This window comes from Stenella coeruleoalba (genome assembly GCF_951394435.1).
Source record: "Stenella coeruleoalba genome assembly, chromosome: 9".
Classification (NCBI taxonomy): domain Eukaryota; kingdom Metazoa; phylum Chordata; class Mammalia; order Artiodactyla; family Delphinidae; genus Stenella; species Stenella coeruleoalba.
Genome location: NC_137155.1, coordinates 72702775 through 72727219, shown reverse-complemented (window position 1 = coordinate 72727219; position 24445 = coordinate 72702775). Strand labels below are relative to the sequence as shown.

The 24445-nt window shown below is 35.4% G+C and overlaps 1 protein-coding gene across 1 annotated transcript in view; it reads right to left on the bottom strand.

Annotated features, from left to right (window-relative positions):
- CAPZA2 (capping actin protein of muscle Z-line subunit alpha 2) overlaps positions 1–24445 on the bottom strand; it is a 56157-nt gene that overhangs the window by 9950 nt on the left and 21762 nt on the right. The window contains exons 2-6 of the mRNA XM_079931455.1: positions 21334–21397; positions 17448–17499; positions 6381–6444; positions 2019–2225; positions 471–550 (exon numbers count right to left, since the gene is read on the bottom strand). Coding sequence (XP_079787581.1) covers positions 471–550; positions 2019–2225; positions 6381–6444; positions 17448–17499; positions 21334–21397 — 467 coding nt within the window. The remainder of the gene's footprint in view (positions 1–470; positions 551–2018; positions 2226–6380; positions 6445–17447; positions 17500–21333; positions 21398–24445) is intronic.

Below are 24445 nucleotides of genomic sequence, written 5' to 3'. Positions count from 1 at the left end.
TACTTCCTCACATTGGCCAACCAAGCAGAAAGCAATCCACACGAAAACATCTACTTCAGAGTCACCAAATTCACGTACCAAAACGCGATCATTCTTCACTTTGTAAGTACATCTGCCTTCCTCCCCCATGTAAGTCTCATTCAGGAACAACCCCTTCACAGAATGGGCATATGGGCCTGCCAACTGGTCTGCTCACAGGCACACGTGTTCCCTCAGAATGCTGCTTGCTAGTCTAAAAACACCCCATGCTCTCCCACCTTCTTTTCACTGAGTGTCAATAGATTTACTGCCACCTCTGAAAGATCAGGTTGATTACGGAACAGATATTTTTCTTATATAAAAAGGCTGAAGTTTTATAGTATATTGTTCTTAGTCAATTATACAGAAACAAGGTATAGGCCCAATCAATAAAGAACTACAAAGAGAATAAGCAGTATCAAAATTCCCCAATACACAAATTTTTAACTTACCAAAAGTTTTTTGCTTGAAACTGATGGCTTTCTATGCATGCAATAATGGTCTGCTGTCCATCTATTTTTTTACCATATACCTTGTTGGTAAAGAAAATAAACACAAGAGTGAATTTAGGGCCACAGAATGTCCAACTTTAAACATCTACAAAATACTGAAAATTGTACAGCATTTTGGCAAGAACATATAAAAGAATACAAAGTAGGTCATCATTCCAATACAGTAGCTAGAGAAACAAATACTTAAATATGTACACCTAATCACAGATTCTTAGTGAATCATAAAATAGCTCACAATTAATGAAGTACAATTTATTGGAAAAAAAAAACTGTACTCTCAAAATATGCATAAACATCCCACAATCTCAGGGGTTGCCATTTCTCTAGACATTTAAAATAAAAAAGTAGTGAGATAGAAGTGAGAAAGTTAATTTACTTACAACTAAGAAAGTTCACTAAGAGAATGCCTGCAATGGTATGGTGATGTTATTTCACCTCTTGCCAACTGCTTTAAAAAAGTAATGAATAATTTGTCTTTCGATCCCCTGGGAACAAGTAAGGACCCTCTAACTCAACCTCACCACCTTATTCTTGAGGTATTCTTCCAAAATAATCCTAATCAACACGGTTATAATTCAAAGAACCTGTAAGGTATTTTAGGTTATGTTGCTATACTTCTCAAATAATTATTGAGAGCTAGATACTTAAGGCGACCATATGAATTTTTGTCCTAATCAGGAATCTTCTGAGTGAAATGAGGTGGCTATTGGTAATACTAATAATTATGTTGGGACAGCAGGTATAAACCAGGATGTATGGTCATCTTAGGCTGGAGAGGTAGGCAGAGGCCAGGTTCACAGGGCCTTGAAAACCACGTTCAGAAGCCTGGACTCTATCCTAAGTGCAACACGAAATCTTTGAAGAATTTCAAGCAGGAGATTTCATGATCTGATTTGCATTTCAAAAGATCACTGGCTATGGAGAAGATCACAGAAACACAAATGTGGGGGACTAAAAAGCATAGCTAGGCACAGGCTATGAAAGAAAAAAAAAGTACTCCTACTTTCTATCATATTTTATCCTGAAAATAAAAAATAGGTTAAACCTATGAAAGAACCACATTTAAAACCTTAAGAAATTTGATTATAAAACACACGAGGACAAGAGTTCACTTCCAAATAATTTTATTTGTTCTAAGGTTTTGTAATTTAATGAAAAGAAGTTTGATGTAAACTTAGGGAGATGAGTCATGAACATGAAATTAAAGAATCTCATCATATCATGTTCCTCAAATCAATGTATAAGAATTACTACTTGGATTTAATTCAAGGTACAACCATTTTTCCATTTTTGACTATCATAATACATTTACTATTTAAAGTTTCTTGAAAAAAATAGTAAACATTCTTAGAAATATTTACTTCAAAAAAAGGGAATATTAAATTATAAAATGTCCACTCTGTAAGTTACTATAAATTTCAAGATATCACAAAATCACTGTCATATTTACATAATACAAAAGAAAAAAGTGCACACTGGATAACTTACAGTGCAGACCCCATTTGGATAATGTTCTTTTACATAAGCTCGCAGAGCAGCTTCTACTGAAGTTCTCCAAGATTCAATTGCATTTTCTGCTTCGTATGGTCTTGGATCAGTTGCTTCCTTTCTTAAGTGATCAAATTTGAAACAGATTCTGTTTTTTGGATCCAAAAACTTTCCATTTCCCAGGTCACCATGTTCTGTAATCAATACCTTCAATGATGCAATGGATTTTGGGAAAAAAAAATTTTAAATAGCATTTAAATACTGATATATTATACATTCACTTGAACTTTTTCCTTAAAACTATAAAATAATTCTATTCCAAGCAACTGGTTTAACTATATGGCCCAAGTATAATACTTCAAATGAGTAGACTATAAAGACAATGAGCCTGCTCTCACGCAGCTCAGATCAGTGGATCTGATTTTCTCCCAATATAACATCCAGCTACCTGGTGGGGGAAAAAAAATCCATTGTCTAATACCCTACTGGAGTCAGGTTTTGTTTTGTTTTTGAGAACTATGGACAGTCTCCAGCTCCTCAAAACTAAGGAACTGGTAATAACCTTCACTGAGAACGGTTACAAGTGAATGTTTTGTTTTGTTTTGTTTTGTTGGCTGTACGCGGGCCTCTCACCGCTGTGGCCTCTCCCGCTGCGGAGCACAGGCTCCGGACGCGCAGGCCCAGCGGCCATGGCCCATGGGCCCAGCCGCTCCGCGGCACGTGGGATCCTCCCAGTCCGGGGCACGAACTCGTGTTCCCTGCACTGGCAGGCAGACTCCCAACCACTGTGCCACCAGGGAAGCCCCAAGGGTATGTTTTTAATCCACTTAGAATCCTCTTCGGTGTGTCCTACATTACTGCTGGGCCCACAATCTCATCTACTGTTAAGTGCCTGCTGCTTCTTTTTATTAAGATAATCACTGACAGTTGTTTTCAACTGACTTCCAAATTTTAACAAATGTAATTTCTTCATTTATGTGCATTTAAATTATACACGCATAAATTTGACGTTCTGTGCTTTCTTTTAAAAAATTTCACTCTTTTTCCTTCTCATGCGACTCTCCCAATCTTTGACTCTATACCTATGTCAGGACTCCCCCACCCCTTTGATGTAAATTATGCAAACACAGGATGTACCCTTCTGAATTTTTTTCAGTCATATTATCCTACACAGATAAATACATACACATCTATATATACATACACACACATCCAGGGGTTTTTATTGGCCACTGTTCTACAAGAATGGAACGAAAATGCACACATATTTTTCTGCATCTGGCTTTTTTCAACATCAACACTTTATAGAAATCCTTCAGAGTCAACTGGTAAACCTCTCATTATTCTTTTTCATGGTTGCATACTATCCCATGATGTGGGTATAACAATTTATTCTGCCATTCCACTACTGTTGGACCATCTCTTTATTTCCAGGTTGTTCTCTTTTTGGGAGGAGGGACAGGCACATTAAAAATGTTGAAGTATTATTGTACATATATTCTAACATACTAATGTTTCTATTTCCACTGGATGCTTCTATTTTTCTTAGATAGATTCTCAGCAGTGAGGACAGTAGGTAAAGGGTTTGTATATTTTTAATTTTTAATACATAATTAGACTGCTTTCCAGAAATGGCTGTGACAATCTACATTTCTGCAAACAATATATGAGATGCTTCCCTTCAAATTATCACCATCAACAGGTATACAGATCTTTTTTCAGTCTGATGAGTATAAAATATATCTCATTACTTTCATTATATTTCTCTCGCTCACAGGTCTAAATATCTCCAAGTTTGTGGGCCATTTTCTGTGAGCAAATATTTTTTAATATTTTTCATCTGGGTGGGTTTTTTTATTACTAATTTATAAGAGTCCTTTATTTGAGGTATTTGTTTTATTCTACAGTTAAAATAATTGATATGTAGCAAAATGTCCATCTTTTCTTTTATAGTTTCTGGGTTTCCAGTCTTATTTAAGATGGTTTCCTCTGCCCTTAATTATACATGTAGACTCTTTTCTCCTAAAATTCTAGTCATTTTACAAATTTTTAATCCACCTGAAATTTATTTCTATATATTGTAAGACAGAGGACTGGTTTAACTATATGGCATATGTAGTTGACAGAAACCAGTGGTACCAATACCCTTTATTATATGTCTGTCTAAATTATAACCTTATCATGTATAAAAATATTCATATATTTTGGGACTAAATTCTGGCTTGATATGCTGCTTTATTGATCTATTTGTCTACACAATACCACGCTGATTTGACTTTACATTGGTTGTAAAGCACCTTCTGCTATCTAGCAATGCAATTGTCTCTCACCACTCTTACATTTTCTTGTGTTTCTTCAAGCATGTTTTTCACATAAAGTTTATGAAAATTTTGACCAATTAAAAAACTATCAGGATTCTAATCAAACTGCATTAAATTCATATTTTAGTTTTTAAATAATTTAACTTTCTACCTCAAAATGGAATTCAGCGTGCTCTTCCATTTGCTCAGAACCTGTTTTATGTGTTTCAAAATAACCACCATTTTCTTCACAATCCTATGCATTTCTTGTTAAGGTTTATGTTCAGTATTACCACTATTTAAAATGAAACTCCTCCTCCTCCAACCACTACTAGTGTAAGTCCCTACTTGCCACAATAGAGGAAAGTTAATGCATTTTGTACACTTACCTTAAATTCAGCCATCTCACAAAATTCTGTTAAGTCTAATAGGTTATTTTGGTTGGGAGGTTAATTTATGGGAGTTTCTCACTATTTCTAAATATATAAATCATGTCACCTAAGAGTTTTCTGTTCTTTTCCAAAGCTTTAAGAGTTCTCATTCTCTTGTCTTATTTGCTATACTTCCATTTATGATAAATAATAATGGTGATAAGTTGACATACCTGGCTAATTTTCTATGTTAACTAAAATTATATTAGTGTTTACAGTTTGATATTTACTACTGTTTTTCGTTAAACAGTATATTATATTTAAGAGGTTTTCTTCTATCCCTATTTTACTTAGGGTTTTTGTAATGAGGATTAGCTGCTGGAGTTTTCAAATCCCTTTTCACTGTCTATTGATGTATCATAAGGTTTTTCTCTTTATTTGTTGATTAAGCGATAAGAGCAATATATTGCCTTACATGGAACCACTCCTGCATTCCTGTAATAAATTCTATTTAGTCTTGGCATATTATTCTTTTGATATATTTCTGGATTCTGTTTGTTAATATCTGTTTAAAGTTTTAAAACCTATAGTCATATGTGAGATTAGTATAGTTTGCTTTTTTTGTTTTACATTTATTAGGTTTAAGTATTAAAATTACAGTAGGTTCATAAAATGAGTTTGAGAGCTATCCGACATTTTAAAAGGATGCATCCCCGGATCCAGCAATTCTTTTAGGGATTTACCTTAACAAAACAATGGTCCATGTGCCCAGAGGTACAATGATATTCAGTACAGCACTGTTTATAACAGTTAAAAAAAAAAATCAAAAACACAAAATCTCCCAAGGAAAAAAATTTAAGAGCTTCATGAAATGAAACACTACATGCCTTTATATGTATGTGTGTGTATACACACATGCATAAATCTATCTACCTACCTACCTACCCACGTTTACTTTTTCCCTTCAGTTATAAGTCATCTTCTGTCTGGTCTTTCTTTTTCCCCTATAACTACGAGACTACATATTACATAATGAATAATGCCAAATGCAAGCTTTAATATAATTTGCCACTGAGAACTAATTGTTACTACTCTCTCTTATGTTTTACCTCCAGTTCCTTCTTCATATTGTTTTATATAAATTGTGCTTCATGTAAGCATTATAGAAACACAATCACTGTTCAATTACTAGTAACTTTAAACCAAAAAAATAAAAACTAAGAATGCTAGTGACTTTTGGGGCTTTTCTTTGCTTAGCAAGTCCAACTTGTACTTTGGAAAGAAAAGATTTAATAATTACTAAATGCTAAGTTACTCACATGAAGAACTGTAGAATTCCGGAGCAACTAAATTATGACATAAATCTTACTAATATAAACTCTAGATTTTGGATTAATATAGGATTGATTTTTTTCCTATAAAAAACAAGAAAGTAGATTTAAAGCAATTATCTTCTAAAATCTTAAAATAATTACATTTGAATATTTCTAAAAGGAACTTTCTGCTAATAGCATTATTGGTCTCAACAAAAGAAACTACATTTTCAATTACTTTGCTCCTAAGTGGCTATGATTAAAATGAACACTTTTTTTTTTAACCTTTAAACATACCACTTCACAATTCTTGCAGGATACACTAACCATTATAAATGAAATAAAGAATATCAGATCCTGTGTTTATATGAAACATACCTGATCTTCATAACCTTCAATTTTTACTGGAGTAAACTGGTCCAAGTTATATTGTGCAAATGCACTAAAAAAGAAAAGGGTCAATTATTTAAAATTACGTATTTAATGTTCTCAAAAAAATCACAAACAATTCACTGTCAAATAAAAGTCTCCTGCACTGCACATGGCAAGTTAAATAAAAATGTAATTCTCTACTACTGATCTTATATTAGGTATAAATATTATATAGGTATGGCTTTTTAAAAACTGGAGAATGACATCCAGCTTTCAATGCTTAGCAAAAAAATTAAATCAGTAAATATAATCAGTCCTTTCCTTCAAAACCCTGAAAGTAAAGGTTAGCCACTTATAAGACATATCCAACTATTCAAGTATATACTAACATTTAGTATACAACATACCGGGAAACAGAGTAGGTGCTGTGAGAGATGCAAAGAGTAATTAGACAGATCAAAGGGCTTACAGTTGAATAGGAGCTATGATAAACATAATATAACACAAAGCAGAAAGTACCATAAGAGAATGACCAATAAACATCACAGAGAATATATATTTTTAAAAACTACATTCTGTTGAGGCAAGGGTAAGAAGAAAAGAGAATCAGGGGTGATATCATAATGGAAGTGATACTGAGAAATGGCCTTGAAATAATAGGTAGGCTCTCTGGTCTTGCAGAAATTGGAGGGATGAGAAGAGTAATTCAACTAGAGGGACCAAGATGAGCAAAATACAAGAGGAGAAGATAGGTTAAGTCCAACATCATAGAAAGCACCAAGCTCAATGCCTGGCACATAGCAGGTGTTCAGTTATATTTACTGCCTTCAACTGAAAGGCCCTGTACGATGGAAAAATTACTTCATTTGGGAGGCAAAGCAGAATTACAGAAGCTTTTTGAGAAAAGACAGCCGCGAACTACTTCTGAAGATTAATTTGGCAGCAGTGTATATGACAATTGGGTGGTGGAGCAACTAGAGCCAGAAAAGCAGTTGGGCTATCATTAGGCAAACATCCATGTTAGAACAGCTGAGAGTCTGAACTAGGAAATGGTGACGAGATAGATCCAAGAATAAAGCCTCTCTCTACTCTCATATGAGTAAAGAATAATGTATTACATAATTACATAATACATTTGTAGGAAAAACTCTCATAGCACAAAAAAATTACCTAAAAAATAAAGATCACACTGTATTTTATTAAGTCTATAACCTAGGAAATTTCTTCCACTTACTAGGAAAGATACTGAGAATTTTTAAATTTAGGAGTACATCTCTAAATCTAATCTACTTGGAAGCTTTTCAGATTACCCTGGATGGTAACATGTCCACTGAATTTTTAGGTGTTAGCTACTGAATCTCCTCGAGAGAGGAGATTGAGCAAAGCATTACTGATGAGTTAACAGGAGACTAGTAAATGTAAAAACAGCAAAGTAGGATTAAATTCCTAGCTGTCAAATTCCTGACACTGCATGTCAAAAAAAGATGGGGGTAAATATAGAAACATATGGAGGGAAAGGGAGATTTCTTTATTCATTAAAACTGTAATTTTCCTAGGAATAGCCCCAGCATACCTAGGCAGTTACTATCCCTTAAATGAATTTATCTCAAAAGTATGTTTGAGATTAAAAAGTATTCTAAATCACTTAGAATTTAGGGTTCCCTTTCCAGTAAAAGACATATTTAAATAATAAATTTAGATAGTAATTTGGTCTTGGGTCCTTTACTGCTCATATCAAACCCCGTTCATCTATAATCTGGGAGCGGGGTAAGAACAGGAAATCTGAAAAGAAGACAATGAATATGAAATAAGTAAAACTGTATCTTAAATGCTCAAAGCAAGTTAAACAGGTGACAATTACGCAGTATGGCAGGAAAGGTACTCATTAACCTAGGAGTCAGATTACAGAATATCTAGGTTTTGTTCGAACCCTGATATTAGCTAGTATGGGCCCCACTTACCATATCCACAAAAAAGACGGGTTTGAACTAGATGACTTCCAAGTCCCTTCTAGTTCAGAAAACTTACTCCATTTACCCACTCATCATCCATTTACCTACCCCTCTACCCATGCAAATATTTAGGTGTTAAGCACTCTATTAGACACAGTGAAAACAATAATTTCTCTGCCCTTGTAGAGTTCTGTAGCCCAATCACCCATTTCTAAGTCACCTGTTCCTGTATTTAGATTTTTTTTTAATACCCTTTACCATTAGTCATTCACATCTTATACTTTTCACCATGTGTTTCCACATCATCTCTCTTATTTACTATTTGAATTGCTTTCATCATTTAAACTTAGCTCAAAAACCATCTCTAAATAGAAATTTTAAATTTCTTCCTTTGGGCTCCAAAGGTCTTTGGTATGCCTCTATATTTTATTTCAGGTGGCCAGAAATTCAACATGTCTGACTCCCCATTGGAAAATCCCTAAGAGGTTTATTTGTCTCATCATCACAGTGAAGTCTGGCATTCATACGTCTGTTGAATAAAAGGTTATTTCTAGATATTTCAAAGTTTTCTAGACTTGAGAGTACCAAGTCTTCAGTATGCCTAATTTTACTATGAAATACACTGAATTTTATGCCCTTCAGTAAAGATGTCCCATTAGAACCACTTTTAAGAATAGCCATGTTTTCCCCCCCCTTACAAAAAGACAGGAAGAGGAATTTCTCAAAAATAAATTTAAAATTAAAAGAGTTAAAGCAACAGGAAAAAGGTGGAAGAATGGAGGAAAAGAAGTACACAGAAGGAGCTGTACTTGTATAAAAGAAATTCAGTATCAAAAACTGCAATTGAAGAAGCAATAGGACTATGGCTATGCACTTACTCTGGTGAAACTGCCACTAGGACACATTTTAAATGTTTTTATAATGCTTTCCAAGCTTATGTTATATAGGTCTGGACAGTCTCAATGACAGGTGATACATTATCTTTTGAGGATGAAACCAGGTTTGGAGGTATTTCAGAAGTAATTCAGAACCAAGTCAAGTGAACAATGGGGGTAACAGCATGTTTGTTTGAAAATTATTTCACAGACAGGACACTGTGAACCAGAGTAATATAATTCTAAAGTCAATCAATGATTTAAGGTGTATTTCTGTACTTCACAGATAACTTCAGATGTCTGCAAAATGAATCTGAACAAAGAGTTTTGAGAAATTCTTCTGTACAAAGACCACTACTGAAGTCAACTAAAAGAATCAATTCTTTCTATTCTTGTTCATCTAGTTAGCAATCACTTACTGAGACTATAACAACATGCAAGAAAACGTGAAGATTCTACTGAAGGTTTTGATGTTTTTTGAGGTCATACTATAAACATCTTGTTTTATCATTAGGTGCTGATTTCCTCAAAGACTAATCTCCTTAAAAGATCAGAATATCAGGCATTTAATGTATATACCTCTTGAAACACGGACCAAGACTGTCCCTGAAATTTGGTTCATAATAAAAGAGAAATATAGCTCACATTCCAATTATTTTAAAAAGAACTCCAATTTATTTAAATGTAACAGTCATCAGATAAATACTCCTTTGGACAAATAAAATTTCAATGCTTTCATCATTTTTTATTCAAATGTGTAACTGTTTCATACCACTTATATAATTATGAATATTTTTCTGACCTTCATTAAACTTTACTCTGCAGGGGAAAAACTCTTCTTTCAAAAAACAACTTTGTTACAAAGCAGAAACTAACACACCATTGTAAAGCAATTATACTCCAATAAAGATGTTAAAAAACAAAAAACAAACGAAGTTTCTCATTTCCTTAACTTTAAAAAAATTCACTAATTTTTGCACCTACATGAAACAACCTACACATTTATTTACCACAGAGAACTCAGAGGAAAAGGTTACTTTGAAAGTACTGGGGGGGGAGGGGAAGATTGCGTAAGAGTAAAACGCGATCACCTTCCTCCCCACAGATACATCAGAAATACATTTACACGTGGAACACCTCCTACAGAACACCTACTGAACGCTGGCAGAAGACCCCAGACCTCCCAAAAGGCAAGAAACTCCCCACGTACCTGGGTAGGGCAAAAGAAAAAAGAAAAAACAGAGACAAAATAATAGGGACGGGGCTTCCCTGGTGGCGCAGTGGTTGAGAATCTGCCAATGCAGGGAACCCGGGTTCGAGCCCTGGTCTGGCAGGATCCCGCGTGCCGCAGAGCAACTAGGCCCGTGAGCTGGCAGCTACTGAGCCTGCGCGTCTGGAGCCTGTGCTCCGCAACAAGAGAGGCGGCGATAGTGAGAGGCCCGCGCACCGTGATGAAGAGTGGCCCCCGCTTGCCGCGGCTGGAGAAAGCCCTCACACAGAAACGAAGACCCAACACAGCTAATAAACAAACAAACAAATATTAAAAGAATAGGGACGGGACCTGCACCAGTGTGAGGGAGCTGTGAAGGAGAAAAGGTTTCCACACACTAGCACGTCCCTTCGCGGGCGGAGACAGCGGGTGGCGGAGGGGGAAAGCTTCGGAGCCGAGGAGGAGAGCACAGCAACAGGGATGCGGAGGGCAAAGCGGGGAGATTCCCGCACGGAGGATGGTGCCGACCGGCACTCACCAGCCTGAGAGGATTGTCTGCTCACCCGCCGGGGCGGGGGTGGGGGGGGCTGGGAGCTGAGGCTCGGGCTTTGGTCCGCTCGCAGGGAGAGGACTGGCGGCGTGAACACAGCCTGAAGGGGTTAGTGCACCACGGCTGGCCAGGAGGGAGTCCGGCAGAAAGTCTGGACCTGCCGAAGAGGCAAGACACTTTCTCTTCCCTTTTTGTTTCCTGGTGCGCGAGAAGAGGGGATTAAGAGCGTTGCTTAAAGGAGCTCCAGAGACGGGCGGCTCAGCGCGGACCCCAGAGTTGGGCATGAGACGCTAAGTAAGGCTGCTGCTGCCGCCACGAAGAAGCCTGTGGCAAGCACAGGTCACTATCCACAATTCCCTTCCGGGGAGCCTGTGCAGCCCGCCACTGCCAGGGTCCCGGGATCCAGGGACAACTTCCCGGGGAGAACGCATGGCGCACCTCAGGCTGGTGCAACGTCACGCTGGCCTCTGCCGCCGCAGGCTCGCCCCACATCTGTATCCCTCCCTCTCCCCGGCCTGAGTGAGCCAGAGCCCCCGAATCAGCGGCTCCTTTAACCCAGTCCTGTCTGAGCAAAGAACAGACACCCTCAGGCGACCTACATGCAGAGGCGGGTCCAAATCCAAAGCTGAACCCCAGGAGCTGTGCGAACAAAGAAGAGAAAGGGAAATTTCTCCCAGCAGCCTCAGGAGCAGCGGATTAAGTCTCCACAATCAACTTGATGTACCTGCATCTGTGGAATACCTAAATAGACAACCAATCATCCCAAATTGAGCAGGTGGACTTTGAGAGCAAGATTTATTTTTTTCCCCTTTTCCTCTTTTTGTGAGTGTGTATGTTTCTGTGTGAGATTTTGTCTGTATAGCTTTGCTTTCACCATTTGTTCTAGGGTTCTGTCCATCCGGTTTTTCTTGTTTGTTTTTTACTTTTTTAAAAAATTATTTTTTATTTTAGTAACTTTATTTTATTTTATCTTACTTTATTTTATCCTCTTTCTTTCTTTCTACTTTCTTCCCTTTTATTCTGAGCCGTGTGGATGAAAGGCTCTTGGTGCTGCAGCCAGGAGTCAGTGCTGTGCCTCTGAGGTAGGAGAGCCAACTTCAGGACACTGGTCCACAAGAGACCTCCCAGCTCCACGTAATATCAAACGGCGAAAGTCTCCCAGAGATCTCCATCTCAACACCAACACCCAACTTCACTCAACGACCAGCAAGCTACAGTGCTGGACACCCTATGCCAAACAACTAGCAAGACAGGAACACAACCCCACCCATTAGCAGAGAGGCTGCCTAAAATCATAATAAGGCCACAGACACCCCAAAACACACCACCAGACGTGGACCTGCCCACCAGAAAGACAAGATCCAGCCTTCTCCACCAGAACACAGGCACTAGTCCCCTCCACCAGGAAGCCTACACAACCCACTGAACCAACTTTAGCCACTGGGGACAGACACCAAAAACAACATGAAATACGAACCTGCAGGCTACAAAAAGGAGACCCCAAACACAGTAAGATAAGCAAAATGAGGAGACAGAAAAACACACAAGCAGATGAAGGAGCAAGGCAAAAACCCACCAGACCTAACAAATGAGGAGGAAATAGCCTACCTGAAAAAGAATTCAGACTAATGATAGTAAAGATGATCCAAAATCTTGGAAATAGAATAGAGAAAATGCAAGAAACATTTATCAAGGACCTAGAAGAACTAAAGAGGAAACAAGCAACGATGAACAACACAATAAATGAAAGTACTGTTGTTACAAGTTCATAAACATTGTATGTTTTCTTTACTTCCGTAAGACTTTTGTCAACATGCTATATGCTATTGTAAAGAAAACTAATTTTAGTTGGGTATATAAATAACTTAAAAAGTTTTAAAGAACTTAGGAATAAGAGGCCATTCACCCAGAAACTAATAACTAAAGTCAAAGATATCAAGTAAACTGATTTTTATTATGTACTTTAATATAATACTTAATGGGTGGAAGCAACCCGACTGTCCACTGACATGTGAATGGATAAACAAAATGTGGTGTATATATATATATATATATGTATATAAACACACACACACACATTCAGTGTTAAAAAGGAAGGAAATTCTAACACATGCTCCAACGTAAATGAACTTTGAAGACATTCTGCTAAGTAAAATAAACCAGTCACAAAAGGACAAATACTGTATGACTCCACTTCATACATTAAATAGAATATGGTTCACAAGGGCTAGGAGGAGGGGAGAATGGGAAATTATTGCTTAAAGGGTATGGAGTTTCAGTTTGGGAAAATAAAAAGTTCTGGAGATGGATGGTGGTGATGGTTACACAAATATGTGTATGTGCTTAATGCCAAGGAACTGTGTGCCTAAAAATGGTTAAAACGTTAAACTTCATATTAAGTATATTTTCCCCACAATAAAAAATAATAAATACAAATTGCTATTAAAAGATAAAAGTGGGCTTCCCTGGTGGCGCAGCGGTTTAGAATCTGCCTGCTAATGCAGGGGACATGGGTTCAAGCCCTGGTCTGGGAGGATCCCACTTGCCACGGAACAACTAGGCCTGTGAGCCACAACTACTGAGCCTGTGCGTCTGGAGCCTGTGCTCTGCAGCTGGAGAGGCTGCGATAGTGAGAGGCCTGCGTACCGCAATGAAGAGTGGCCCCCGCCTGCCACAACTAAAGAAAGCCCTGCCATAGAAATGAAGACCCAACACAGCAAAGATAAATTAATAAATTCCTACCCCCAACATCTTCTTAAAAAAAAGATAAAAGGACATAAAAGACCCCTAATAGCCAAAACAATCTTGAGAAAGAAGAACGGAGCTGGAGCAATCATGTTCCCAGACTTGACTTATACTATGAAGCTACAGTAATCAAAACAGTATGGTGCTGACACAAAAACAGATACATAGATCAATGGAACAGAATAGAGAATCCAGAAATAAACCCACACACTTATGGTCAATTAATCTATGACCAAGAAGGCAAGAATATAAAATGGAAAAAAGACAGCCTCTTCAATAAGTGGTGCTGGGAAAACTGGACAGCTACATGTAAAAGAATGAAATTAGAACACTCCCTAACACCATACACAAAAATAAACTCAAAATGGATTAGAGACCTAAATTTAAGACCAGACACTATAAAACTCTTAGAGGAAAACATAGGAAGAACACTCTTTGACATAAATCACAGCAAGATCTTTTCTGATCCACCTCCTAGAGTAATGGAAATAAAAACAAAAATAAACAAATGGGACCTAATGAAACTTAAAAACTTTTGCACAGCAAAGGAAACCATAAACAAGACAAAAAGACAACCCTCAGAATAGGAGAAAATAGTTGCAAACGAATCAATGGACAAAGGATTAATCTCCAAAATATATAAATAGCACACGCAGCTCAATATTAAAGAAACAAACAACCCAATCCAAAAATGGGCAGAAGACCTAAATAGACATTTCTCCAAAGAAGACATACAGATGGCCAAGAAGCACATGAAAAGCTGCTCAACATCACTAATTATTAGAGAAATGCAAATCAAAACTACAATGAGGTATCACCTCACACAGGTTAAAATGGGCATCATCAGAATATCTACAAACAACAAATGCTGGAGAGGGTGTGGAGAAAAGGGAACCCTCTTGCACTGCTGGTGGGAATGTAAATTGATACAATCACTATGGAGAACAGTATGGAGGTTCCTTAAAAAACTAAAAATAGAATTACCATATGATCCAGCAATCCCACTACTGGGCACATACCCAGAGAAAACCATAATTCAAAAAGACACATGCACCCCAATGTTCATTGCAGCACTATTTACAATAGCCAGGCCATGGAAGCAACCTAAATGCCCATCAACAGACGAATGGATAAAGAAGATGTGGTACATATATACAATGGAATATTACTCAGCCATAAGAAGGAACAAAATTGAGTCATTTATTGAGACATGGATGGATCTAGAGACTGTCATACAGAGTGAAGTAAGTCAGAAAGAGAAAAACAAATATCGTATATTAACGCATATATGTGGAACCTAGAAAAATGGTACAGATGAACCGTTTTGCAGGGCAGAAATTGAGACACACATGTAGAGAACAAACGTACGGATGCCAAGGGGGGAAAGCAGTGGGGGGGGTGTGTGTGTGATGAATTGGGCGATTGGGATTGACATGTATACACTGATGTGTATAAAACTGATGACTAATAAGAACCTGCTGTATAAAAAAATAAATAAAATTTAAAAAAAGACCTAAATGTAAGACTGGAAACCATAAAACTCCTAGAGAAAAACACAGACAACACTCTTTTACATAAATCGTAGCAATATTTTTTTGAATCCATCTCCTAAAGCAAAGGAGATAAAAGGGACCTAATTAAACATAAATGCTTTTGCACAAAACAGGAAACCATCAACAAAACAAAAAGACAAAATGAACGGGAGAAAATATTTGCAAATGATATGACTGATAAGGAATTAATATCCAGAATAAATAGTTCATACATTCAACAGCAAAAAGACACATAGACATTTTTCCAAAAAGGACATACAGATGGCCGACAGGCACATGAAAAAATGCTCAACATTGCTAATCGTTAGGGAAATGCAAATCAAAACCACAGTGAGATACCACCACACACCTGTCAGAATGGGTATCATCAAAAAGAACACAAATAACAAATGCTGGAGAGGACGTGGAGAAAAGGGAACCGTCCTACACTGTTGGTGGGAAGGTACATTGGTGCAGCCACTGTGGGAAACAGTATGGAGGTTTCTCAAAAAACTAAAAATAAAACTAGCACATGACCCAGCAATTCCACTCCTAGGTATATATTGGAAGAAAATAAAAACAATACTTCAAAAAGATACATGCACCCCAATGTTTGTAGCAGCATTATTTACAATTGCCAAGATATGGAAGCAACCTAAGTGGCCATCAACAGATTAATGGATAAAGAAGAAGTGGTAAATATATACAATGGAATACTACTTAGCCATAAAATAGAATGAAATTTTGCCATTTACAACAACATGCGTGGACCTGGAGGGCATTATGTTAAGTGAAATAAGTCAGAGAAAGACAAATACTGTATATCACCTATATGTGAAATCTAAGAATACAACAAACTAGTGAATATAACAAAACAGAAACAGACTCACAGATATAGAGAACTAGTGGTTACCAGTGGGGAGAGGGAAGGGGGGAGGGGCAAGATAAGGGTAGGGGATTAAGAAATACAAACTATTATGTACAGTATAAAATAAATAAGCTACAAGGATGTATTGTACAACACAGGGAATATAGCCCGTATTTTGCAGTAACTATTAATGGAATATAACTTTAAAAAATTGTGAATCACTATGTTGTATATCTATAACATATGTAATATTGTACATCAACTATACTTCAATTTAAAAATGGGAAAAAAATAACAGGAATTTAAATCAGAAGCAAAATCAGGTATGTCTAGAAGTCTGTTGAACCTCTACCTTCATTAGGATTAACAAATTTACTCAATAAAGCCTTACAAACATTACAAAAATAGAATTAGAGCAAATTTCCCCCATCAGTCAGGACTTCACATTTTGGGTACTACACTAAGATGAAAGTAGGTGACTGGATGATACTGAACACTCTTTGTAAGGCATCTAAACGTTTAATCTCCTCATTTTCAAATGAGTAATGGAGTCCATTAGCCTAAAATACAGGTCCACAGGCCTTATTTAGGGAGGTGAGAGAGGGAAAGAGAACCAATTATTTCTCTGAAATCTTAAGATAGTTGTGGCAAGTCATGATTGTGGTCATTGGTCTAAAGATGATGTACTAGGATTTAGAACTGCTTAGTTCTTTGAATCACTCACAAATCTAATAAATACTTATTAAGTAAATATGTGTCAGATACTATGTTAGGTATTTATGGATGAATAAAATAAGCTCCTAACCCTCAAAAATCTATTTCTTTTTACTGAAGTACAGTTCATTTACAATATTTCAGGCGTACAGCAAAGTGATTCAGTTATACATACATATATATATTCTTTTTCAGACTTTTTTTCCATTATAGCTTATTACAAGATACTGAATATAGTTCCTTGTGCTATACAGTAGGTCCTTCTCAAAAATATATTAGGATCAAGCATTTAACAGAAAGTAAAACCTGCATAAAATTTAAAGTATCACAATTTCACAAATCAAAGTTTTTAAAATAATTTTATCCAACTTTGCAAATGTCAAAATACAGTATTGAGTATATAAGCCACTGCCAAACACACAATAAATAGAGAATTTCATGTTATAATTGTGTCTCTATATCCTGTGATGAAAAATATTTCTCCTCTAACCTAGTACATACATATTATTACATATATTTGAACTTGATGTGCAAATATCTATTTCATGGATTAGTACCTAAAAACCACTTTTAAAATATTTTTTCCCATGTCACTTTAATTATGTTAATATAATGCATAATACTTACTGGGCCGCTCCTTCCCTGAGAAGATTATCATTATTAAGCAGTAACCGAACATCTGCAAAACAAACATTATTTTTTCTATATTACTATTTTCCTATATTTGAAATTTCTATGGAATGAATTTAGGTTATTTTAGTCATGTGTCAGTATCCTACCCACCCCCCAAAACATATATGGGAGATCAAAATATCACTGTGATGACCAAAGTAACCACAAAAACATATCATGGTATTAATAAAAAAAGAAAAGATTTTGGTAAGGAAATAGCAGATGGAATGAGATAAAAATATATGTTATTTCATACTCTTAATAGTCAATGCAGGCAGACTATAACATGTCTCCAAAGAACTAAAGTGGAGATAAGCTACACCAAAAAGATGGTGTGATAAGATCTGCGGAAGACAGCACTATGCCTCTCAGTCTGACAATACTATCATGAGTTTCAAATGAATCTGCTCTATGGAAAAAGTGATTAAACAAGAAACAGCTTGTGAATGCAGTACAGATGTAGGCATTTTGTTTCTCAGACAGCTCATGTTCAACAACAGATGAATGTGTTGAGTTAGATATGGATAACTACTTTATTTGATTTAGTAATCTCACTTTGGTTCTGATTCTTAACTCTGTCCTAACTTCAGTCTCAACTATGTAGACACATGCCTTTTAATCATTAAAACACAACTTTAAAACTACAATTTTAATTGGAAAAAAAATCACATAATTTCACCAACAAACAAACAAAAATCTACCCTAGTCTTGATGTATTTTCTTTCATTATTTTCCCTATACACTTGGCTGTTTTACATAATTGCTATCATAAAGTACATGTAACAAAGTATCCTAATTTTTTTCATTAAATGAAAATAACACAAATAACTTAAGTACCTTCTATTAAGAAACTGGTTAAATGTAACATAAACAGACAATAGTTCTTATAAATAGTGTAAAATTGGGCATCCAACAGAAATAATGTAGATAGGTATTTATCAACTTGGAAATATATACATAATATAATAAACAAGAAGGGGAAAACCCAGCATGTACAGTATATTTATGCAATGTTATATATATGTGTCTAAATTGAGAAATGTTGGAAGTATTTCATTCAAACAGTGGAGAAGAGAGGGTAGAATTTTGTGTGATTCTTAGATTCTTTTTTGCTCTTTGGAAATTTTAGAATATGAATCATTTTTACAAAAATAATAAAGCTATTCCAAAAAAATATATATTGCCTATTCACATACCTCTTTTTAGCAGTAAGTCCCAATTTAAAAAACAGTATCTGGCTAACCACTAAAATAATACTAATTTGATTTCTAAATTAACTGATTTTAAACAATGGAAGCTTCTGCCTAAAAAATTAAAACACAGATATTTACAATTATAGGTATTCTTATCTCACAAAGTAAACTGGGAATTCGATTTGATAAATATGATTATTGTATCTTCAATATTTAAAGCATAATCATTAACAGCAGTATTGCATGGTAGGTAGTATATCTTTTTCAGTTCTACCTAAATGGGAAAATAATTTAAAAGCAACGTCTACATGATCCAGTTATCTTTACTCTGGAAAAAAAGTCCAAACTTCTATCATATGAAGAATACAGTGAAAGAAATAGAGAATAATTTGAATAAAATAAAAACTACTCTTAAGAAGGGATGTGGTTTCAAGTCAGACCACACATCAGAACAATGCGTGGGTGGGAGTCTTAATAAAAAATTTTTTAAAAGTATACATTTCAGAGCTCCAGCCCAGATAACACATCAGTTCCTGAGAATGAAGACCAGAAATCTATGTTTTAATGATTCTTACATAGCCAATCTAGGAAATAGCATTTGGGAACCACTGATCTGACAAGATTTTATGACTCTGAAATTCTAAAATTTGTGGCTTCAATGGAATCATTCTGATGTGGCTTCAATGGAATCAATCATTTTGTATTATCAACAAAAATAGCATGAAAATAACCAAATGCATATGAGATTTCCCTCTCAAATACTTAACTCCTTTCTCACTCTAAAATACTCCCTCATTTAAAACTTACATATATATTCCCATTTCCATTCCACAGTTCCAGCCCAGGTCTACTGAATGGCTCATCCTGAATGCCCAAGTCCTTATCCAAAATGCCTACTGTACGTCAACACAGAACATATCAACTCAACATCAATTTCCAATGAGACTTAGAAAAGCAATTTCTGGGACTCATACATTCTTTCAGGGTCTTTCTGATTAACAAATCTGTTGGGCATTTAATTCAGGGTAAGAATAGTAAGTGAAAATCTTTTCTTAGAATTATAATTTATTCCTGGCCCTATAAATTGCACGGGAGTTTGGGGGCTACTGACTTTAGCACAGTTTCCCCATTATCAACTTAAGTTAAATGCCAACTTTTGACCCTATGGAGAAAAGACTATCTTCTTTAATGCCCCAACCATCAAACGTATTAACCTGTATTTAGGTTATAAAGGCTGAATATTAAAACAGAAGTTAAACCCTATAGGAAGAAGAAATACTTCTGAATTCTCCCCAATTTCCCAATTCATTGTTTCAGATTTTATGGTTATCTTGAAAGGAAGAATATTTTAACTTCCAGATTTTTCACAATATAGACTGCCATTCTTCCTCTAAGTGTAGCTCAGTGGTTAAATTTTTAAATGTATAAAAATTACCTATGTAACTGTATGTACTAAATCATATATTAATCTTGTCTGTGGATGATTTAAGGGATTTTCTAGGGTATTTTAACTTTATACAATTTTTGCCTCATTTTTTGACTTTCAAACCTAATCTTTTCTGAGGTGAGATTCCATTATATCTTATACTATGAATGAAAATGAGAGATTAAACTTCTCAAAAAACAGGTTTAAATAGCTTACTCTGGAGTAAAATGTTTAAAAAATGAAACTGAAGAGCACTGTATAAATTAGTTTTAATTTAAGACATAGTGAAAGCCAAATATATATGAAGTAGAAATTACACATTTAAAGTACTTGTGGTAGATTATTCTTAAAACTGCTTTTAAAAAGTTTTGTATAGGGCTTCCCTGGTGGCACAGTGGTTGACAGTCCGCCTGCCGATGCAGGGGACGTGGGATCATGCCCCGGTCCAGGAAGATCCCACATGCCGCGGAGCGGCTGGGCCCGTGAGCCATGGCCACTGAGCCTGCGCGTCCGGAGCCTGTGCTCCGCAATGGGAGAGGCCACAACAGTCAGAGGCCCATGTACCGCAAAAAAAAAGTTTTGTATAAAAATCACTACAGGTCATTTTCTGCACAACTATTTCAACCACTTCATTCTGTTAAAGAGGAGCTATTGTTACAGTTTTTACAGCAACCAGGAGACTATGTTGTATTTAAATTTCTCATCTATGGGTGAATAATTATAAAACTGTTTGCCAGTGAGGTGTGAGGTTTAAAGAAAGGTATACTGTGAACTGATTTATGAGATATAATTTAAATAACAAATTGTTTTTACATGTGATGTCATCTTCTAAGCCCAGGAAACAAGCACAGTGAAACAACGTTCCTCCCTTCTTTTTTGGCTGTTCCTATTAATCAAGTAGGCTTTTCTTTAAAAGAAACATAAAAAATGTATTTCACAACTCCAAAAAAAAATTAAAATTAAAATTTTCTTGTCTTTTAAAATGATTTAATGTTATTCTTTAAGAGGGTTAAAATTTGCAAACATAATTATCATATGTCATAAACACATTATATTCTCGACCTTACAAAATCCAGATTGACAAAAATTTTCACTGTAATTCAAAAAATACAGATTTTTCTACCCACTCCCCTTAACTTAGTTACTTTGGTTATGTAACTTATTCTTTAAAAAAGGAGTGCTTGACATATCAAGGCGTAAGTGTTATGAATTAAACACTCACCATTAAAAACCTCATTAAATTCTCCAGGAGGGGCATGAATGATGAATTTTGCTGCTATACGCACCTAAAACAGAAACAAAGATATAAATGTTCCACAGCATAGGCCTCTGCTAAAACAACCAAAAACCATGCAAAATTAAAATACTTCAAAGTTCTACTGAAAATGGCTTAAGAAGATTTTAAAGACAGTGACATTTTTTCACTCAAACACCCTAAGTTTATTACTGTTTTAATCATTTAATATAATCACAATGCATAGACTGAATGCAGATAAAATATACGTATAACTAATGCATTTAAGTATTCAAAGCTGCCTATATATAAATATTTTCTTATAAGCAAATTTTTCTTTTAAACTAAAATGGAAAAGAATGATCCATCAAGAAAATTTCTATGTGTGAGGAAATAAGATGCGTTTAGGTACTATGAAGAAAATATATTGTGTGTCCATACAGTCACAAATGTGCATGTCTATAAAGTCACAAATTAGTTTAAAAAAATGTAGAAAGGAAGAGGGGAAGAAAGGTCTAAATTCAAAATGTTTTGAACATGAGATCTGACTAGATCTTAGGAAATTTTAGTTCAAAAATAATTGAGAGACAAAATATCAACACGTATACTGACAGGTATATTTTAAGAGAATAAAGGCTATATTAAAGAGATTAATCACTAATGACTATATATGAGAGTTTGATGACATGCCCAATATTATAATTTAGTGAAGAAGTTCTGAGTATTTATAATAGTTTTCCAATCACTATACAATAGCCTCCAACTCAGCTGATCAGTGATCTTGTCAGAAATGGACATTCATGAGCCTTACCCAACCAAATGAATTAGATTCTGGAAATGAGGCCCAGAAAACACTATAAACAAGCTTTCCAGGTGATTTTTAAAATACACATCCAAGTATTCACTGAATTAAGGGACCACACATGACAAAAACAAAGGCTTTATTTCATATTGTCCACTTTACTAGCACTGTCGCTGCTCTGATGTAGAAACTAAAAATAATGGAAAAGGAAATAGTTATATATGTTTGCGTATATATGTTCTATGTGTGTGTGCATGCATCTAAGTACACATATGGTTTTCAGAGGAGAGACACAGATGAAAAAGGGATTTACAGTTAAAAAGAAGATGTTCCTAGCTAGAGGCCACATATGTGACAAGGCCAGTTAGAAAACTGTTAATTTAAAACAAAAAGAAAAGCTTTTGTAGTCTGGAACACCAAAAAGTCTGAAGCAAAACCTACGACTGTTGTTGGATACCACCGAGAGATTACACTGATGAAGATGATAACAAAAATGGGATTATTTAAATTAGTGTTTACCAAGCACTTTACACGGATTATGTCATTTACTCTTCAGTCATCAGACTGAATATACTGAATATACACTTTATTTACTACATTATGCTGCTTCTCAGATTTAAAACAGTTTTGTTGAATGGGTAAAATGCTCCCACCAAAAGATGAACAGGGCAGAATGTGACAGGGTGGCCACCAACAAACTGCCAAAGTATAAACATTTTTTGGTATTTAAAATGTCAATAGCAGCAACTTAAGGGAAATAAATTCTTCCCAAGACAGAAAAAACCAGAGTTCACTCAAAAAGAAGTATGCAACCTGAATAGTCCTAGATCTACTAAAGAAATTGAGTTTGTTGTTAAAGCATTCCAACAAATAAAACTTCAGGTTTTCTTATAACAGGCATTTAAGGAAGAAATATTACCAATTCTCCACAAATTATTCCAGAAAACAGAATTGAAGAAACTTCCAACTTATTTTAAGAGAATAGCATTATCCTATACCAAAGACTAAAATACTACAAGAAACACAACTCACAGACCAAAACCTTTCATAAACACAGAAGCAAAAATCTTCAATAAAGTATTAGCAAATTGAATCCAACTATATAGAAAGGATAACACATCATGACCAAGTGGAGTTTTTCCTAGAAATGTAGGGCTGTTTCACTATTTGAAAAGCAATTCACAATATAAACTGATTAAAGATGAAAAACCAAAATCACCTCAATAGACGCAGAAAAATTATTTAATAACATTCAACAACCAATCATGATAAAAAAACTCTTAGAAAACTAAAAAGACAATGTCTTTAATTTGATAAAAGGTATTTACAAAAAAGCCTATAGCTAAGATGATCCTTAATGGTCATGACTGAACGCTTGCCCCTAACATCAGGTAAGAATGTCTGTTCTCATCCCTCCTGTTCAACATCACAGTGAGATCTTAGTGCAATAAGGTAAGAAAAACAAATGAAAGTCATTTCATAAATAAAATAAAACTTTCTACTTGAGGACAACATGATTGTTTACAATGAAAAATCCCAAGGAATCTTAAACAAACAAACAAAACTACCCAATAACCTATAAAACTTAGGTACAAATCTAACAAAATATGTAGAGGACTAATATCCTGAAAACTACACAAAACTGATGAAAGAAATCAAAGAAGATCTAAATAAATGGAGAGACATGTATGTTCACGGATTGGAAGGCTCCTTATTGTAAAGATAACAATTTTTCCCAAACTATACTACAGATTCAATGAAGGCCCAATCAAAATCCAAGCAGGATTTTTTGGATACACGTCAACAAGCTGATTCTAACATTGATGTTTCCTATATTGTTATTTTTCTATGTTTGAAGAATGCAATGAATGCAGGCTATTTTGGCCATGTATCAAGATTAACACTCCCTCCCCGCAAATGCAAGCAAGATCAAGAAATCACTCTGATGCCCAGAACAACCATAAACACACACATGAACACACACCATGGTATTAAAAAAAAGATTTTGGTTAGGAAATGAGAGGGAATGAATATTATTTCATACCCTTAGCAGTAAATGCGAAGTAGCAATGGCAAATGAAATAGAATAGCCAAAATAATTTTGAAAAAGAACAAAGTTGGAGAATTCACACTACCTAATCTTAAGACTTAATATAAAGCTACAGTCATATATGGATCATAATGGAATAGAAGAGAGAGCCCAGAAATAAACCCACACACCTACGGTCGATTAATCTTTGACAAAGGAGGTAAGAATATACAATGGAGAAAAGGCAGTCTCTTCGGCAAGTGGTGTTG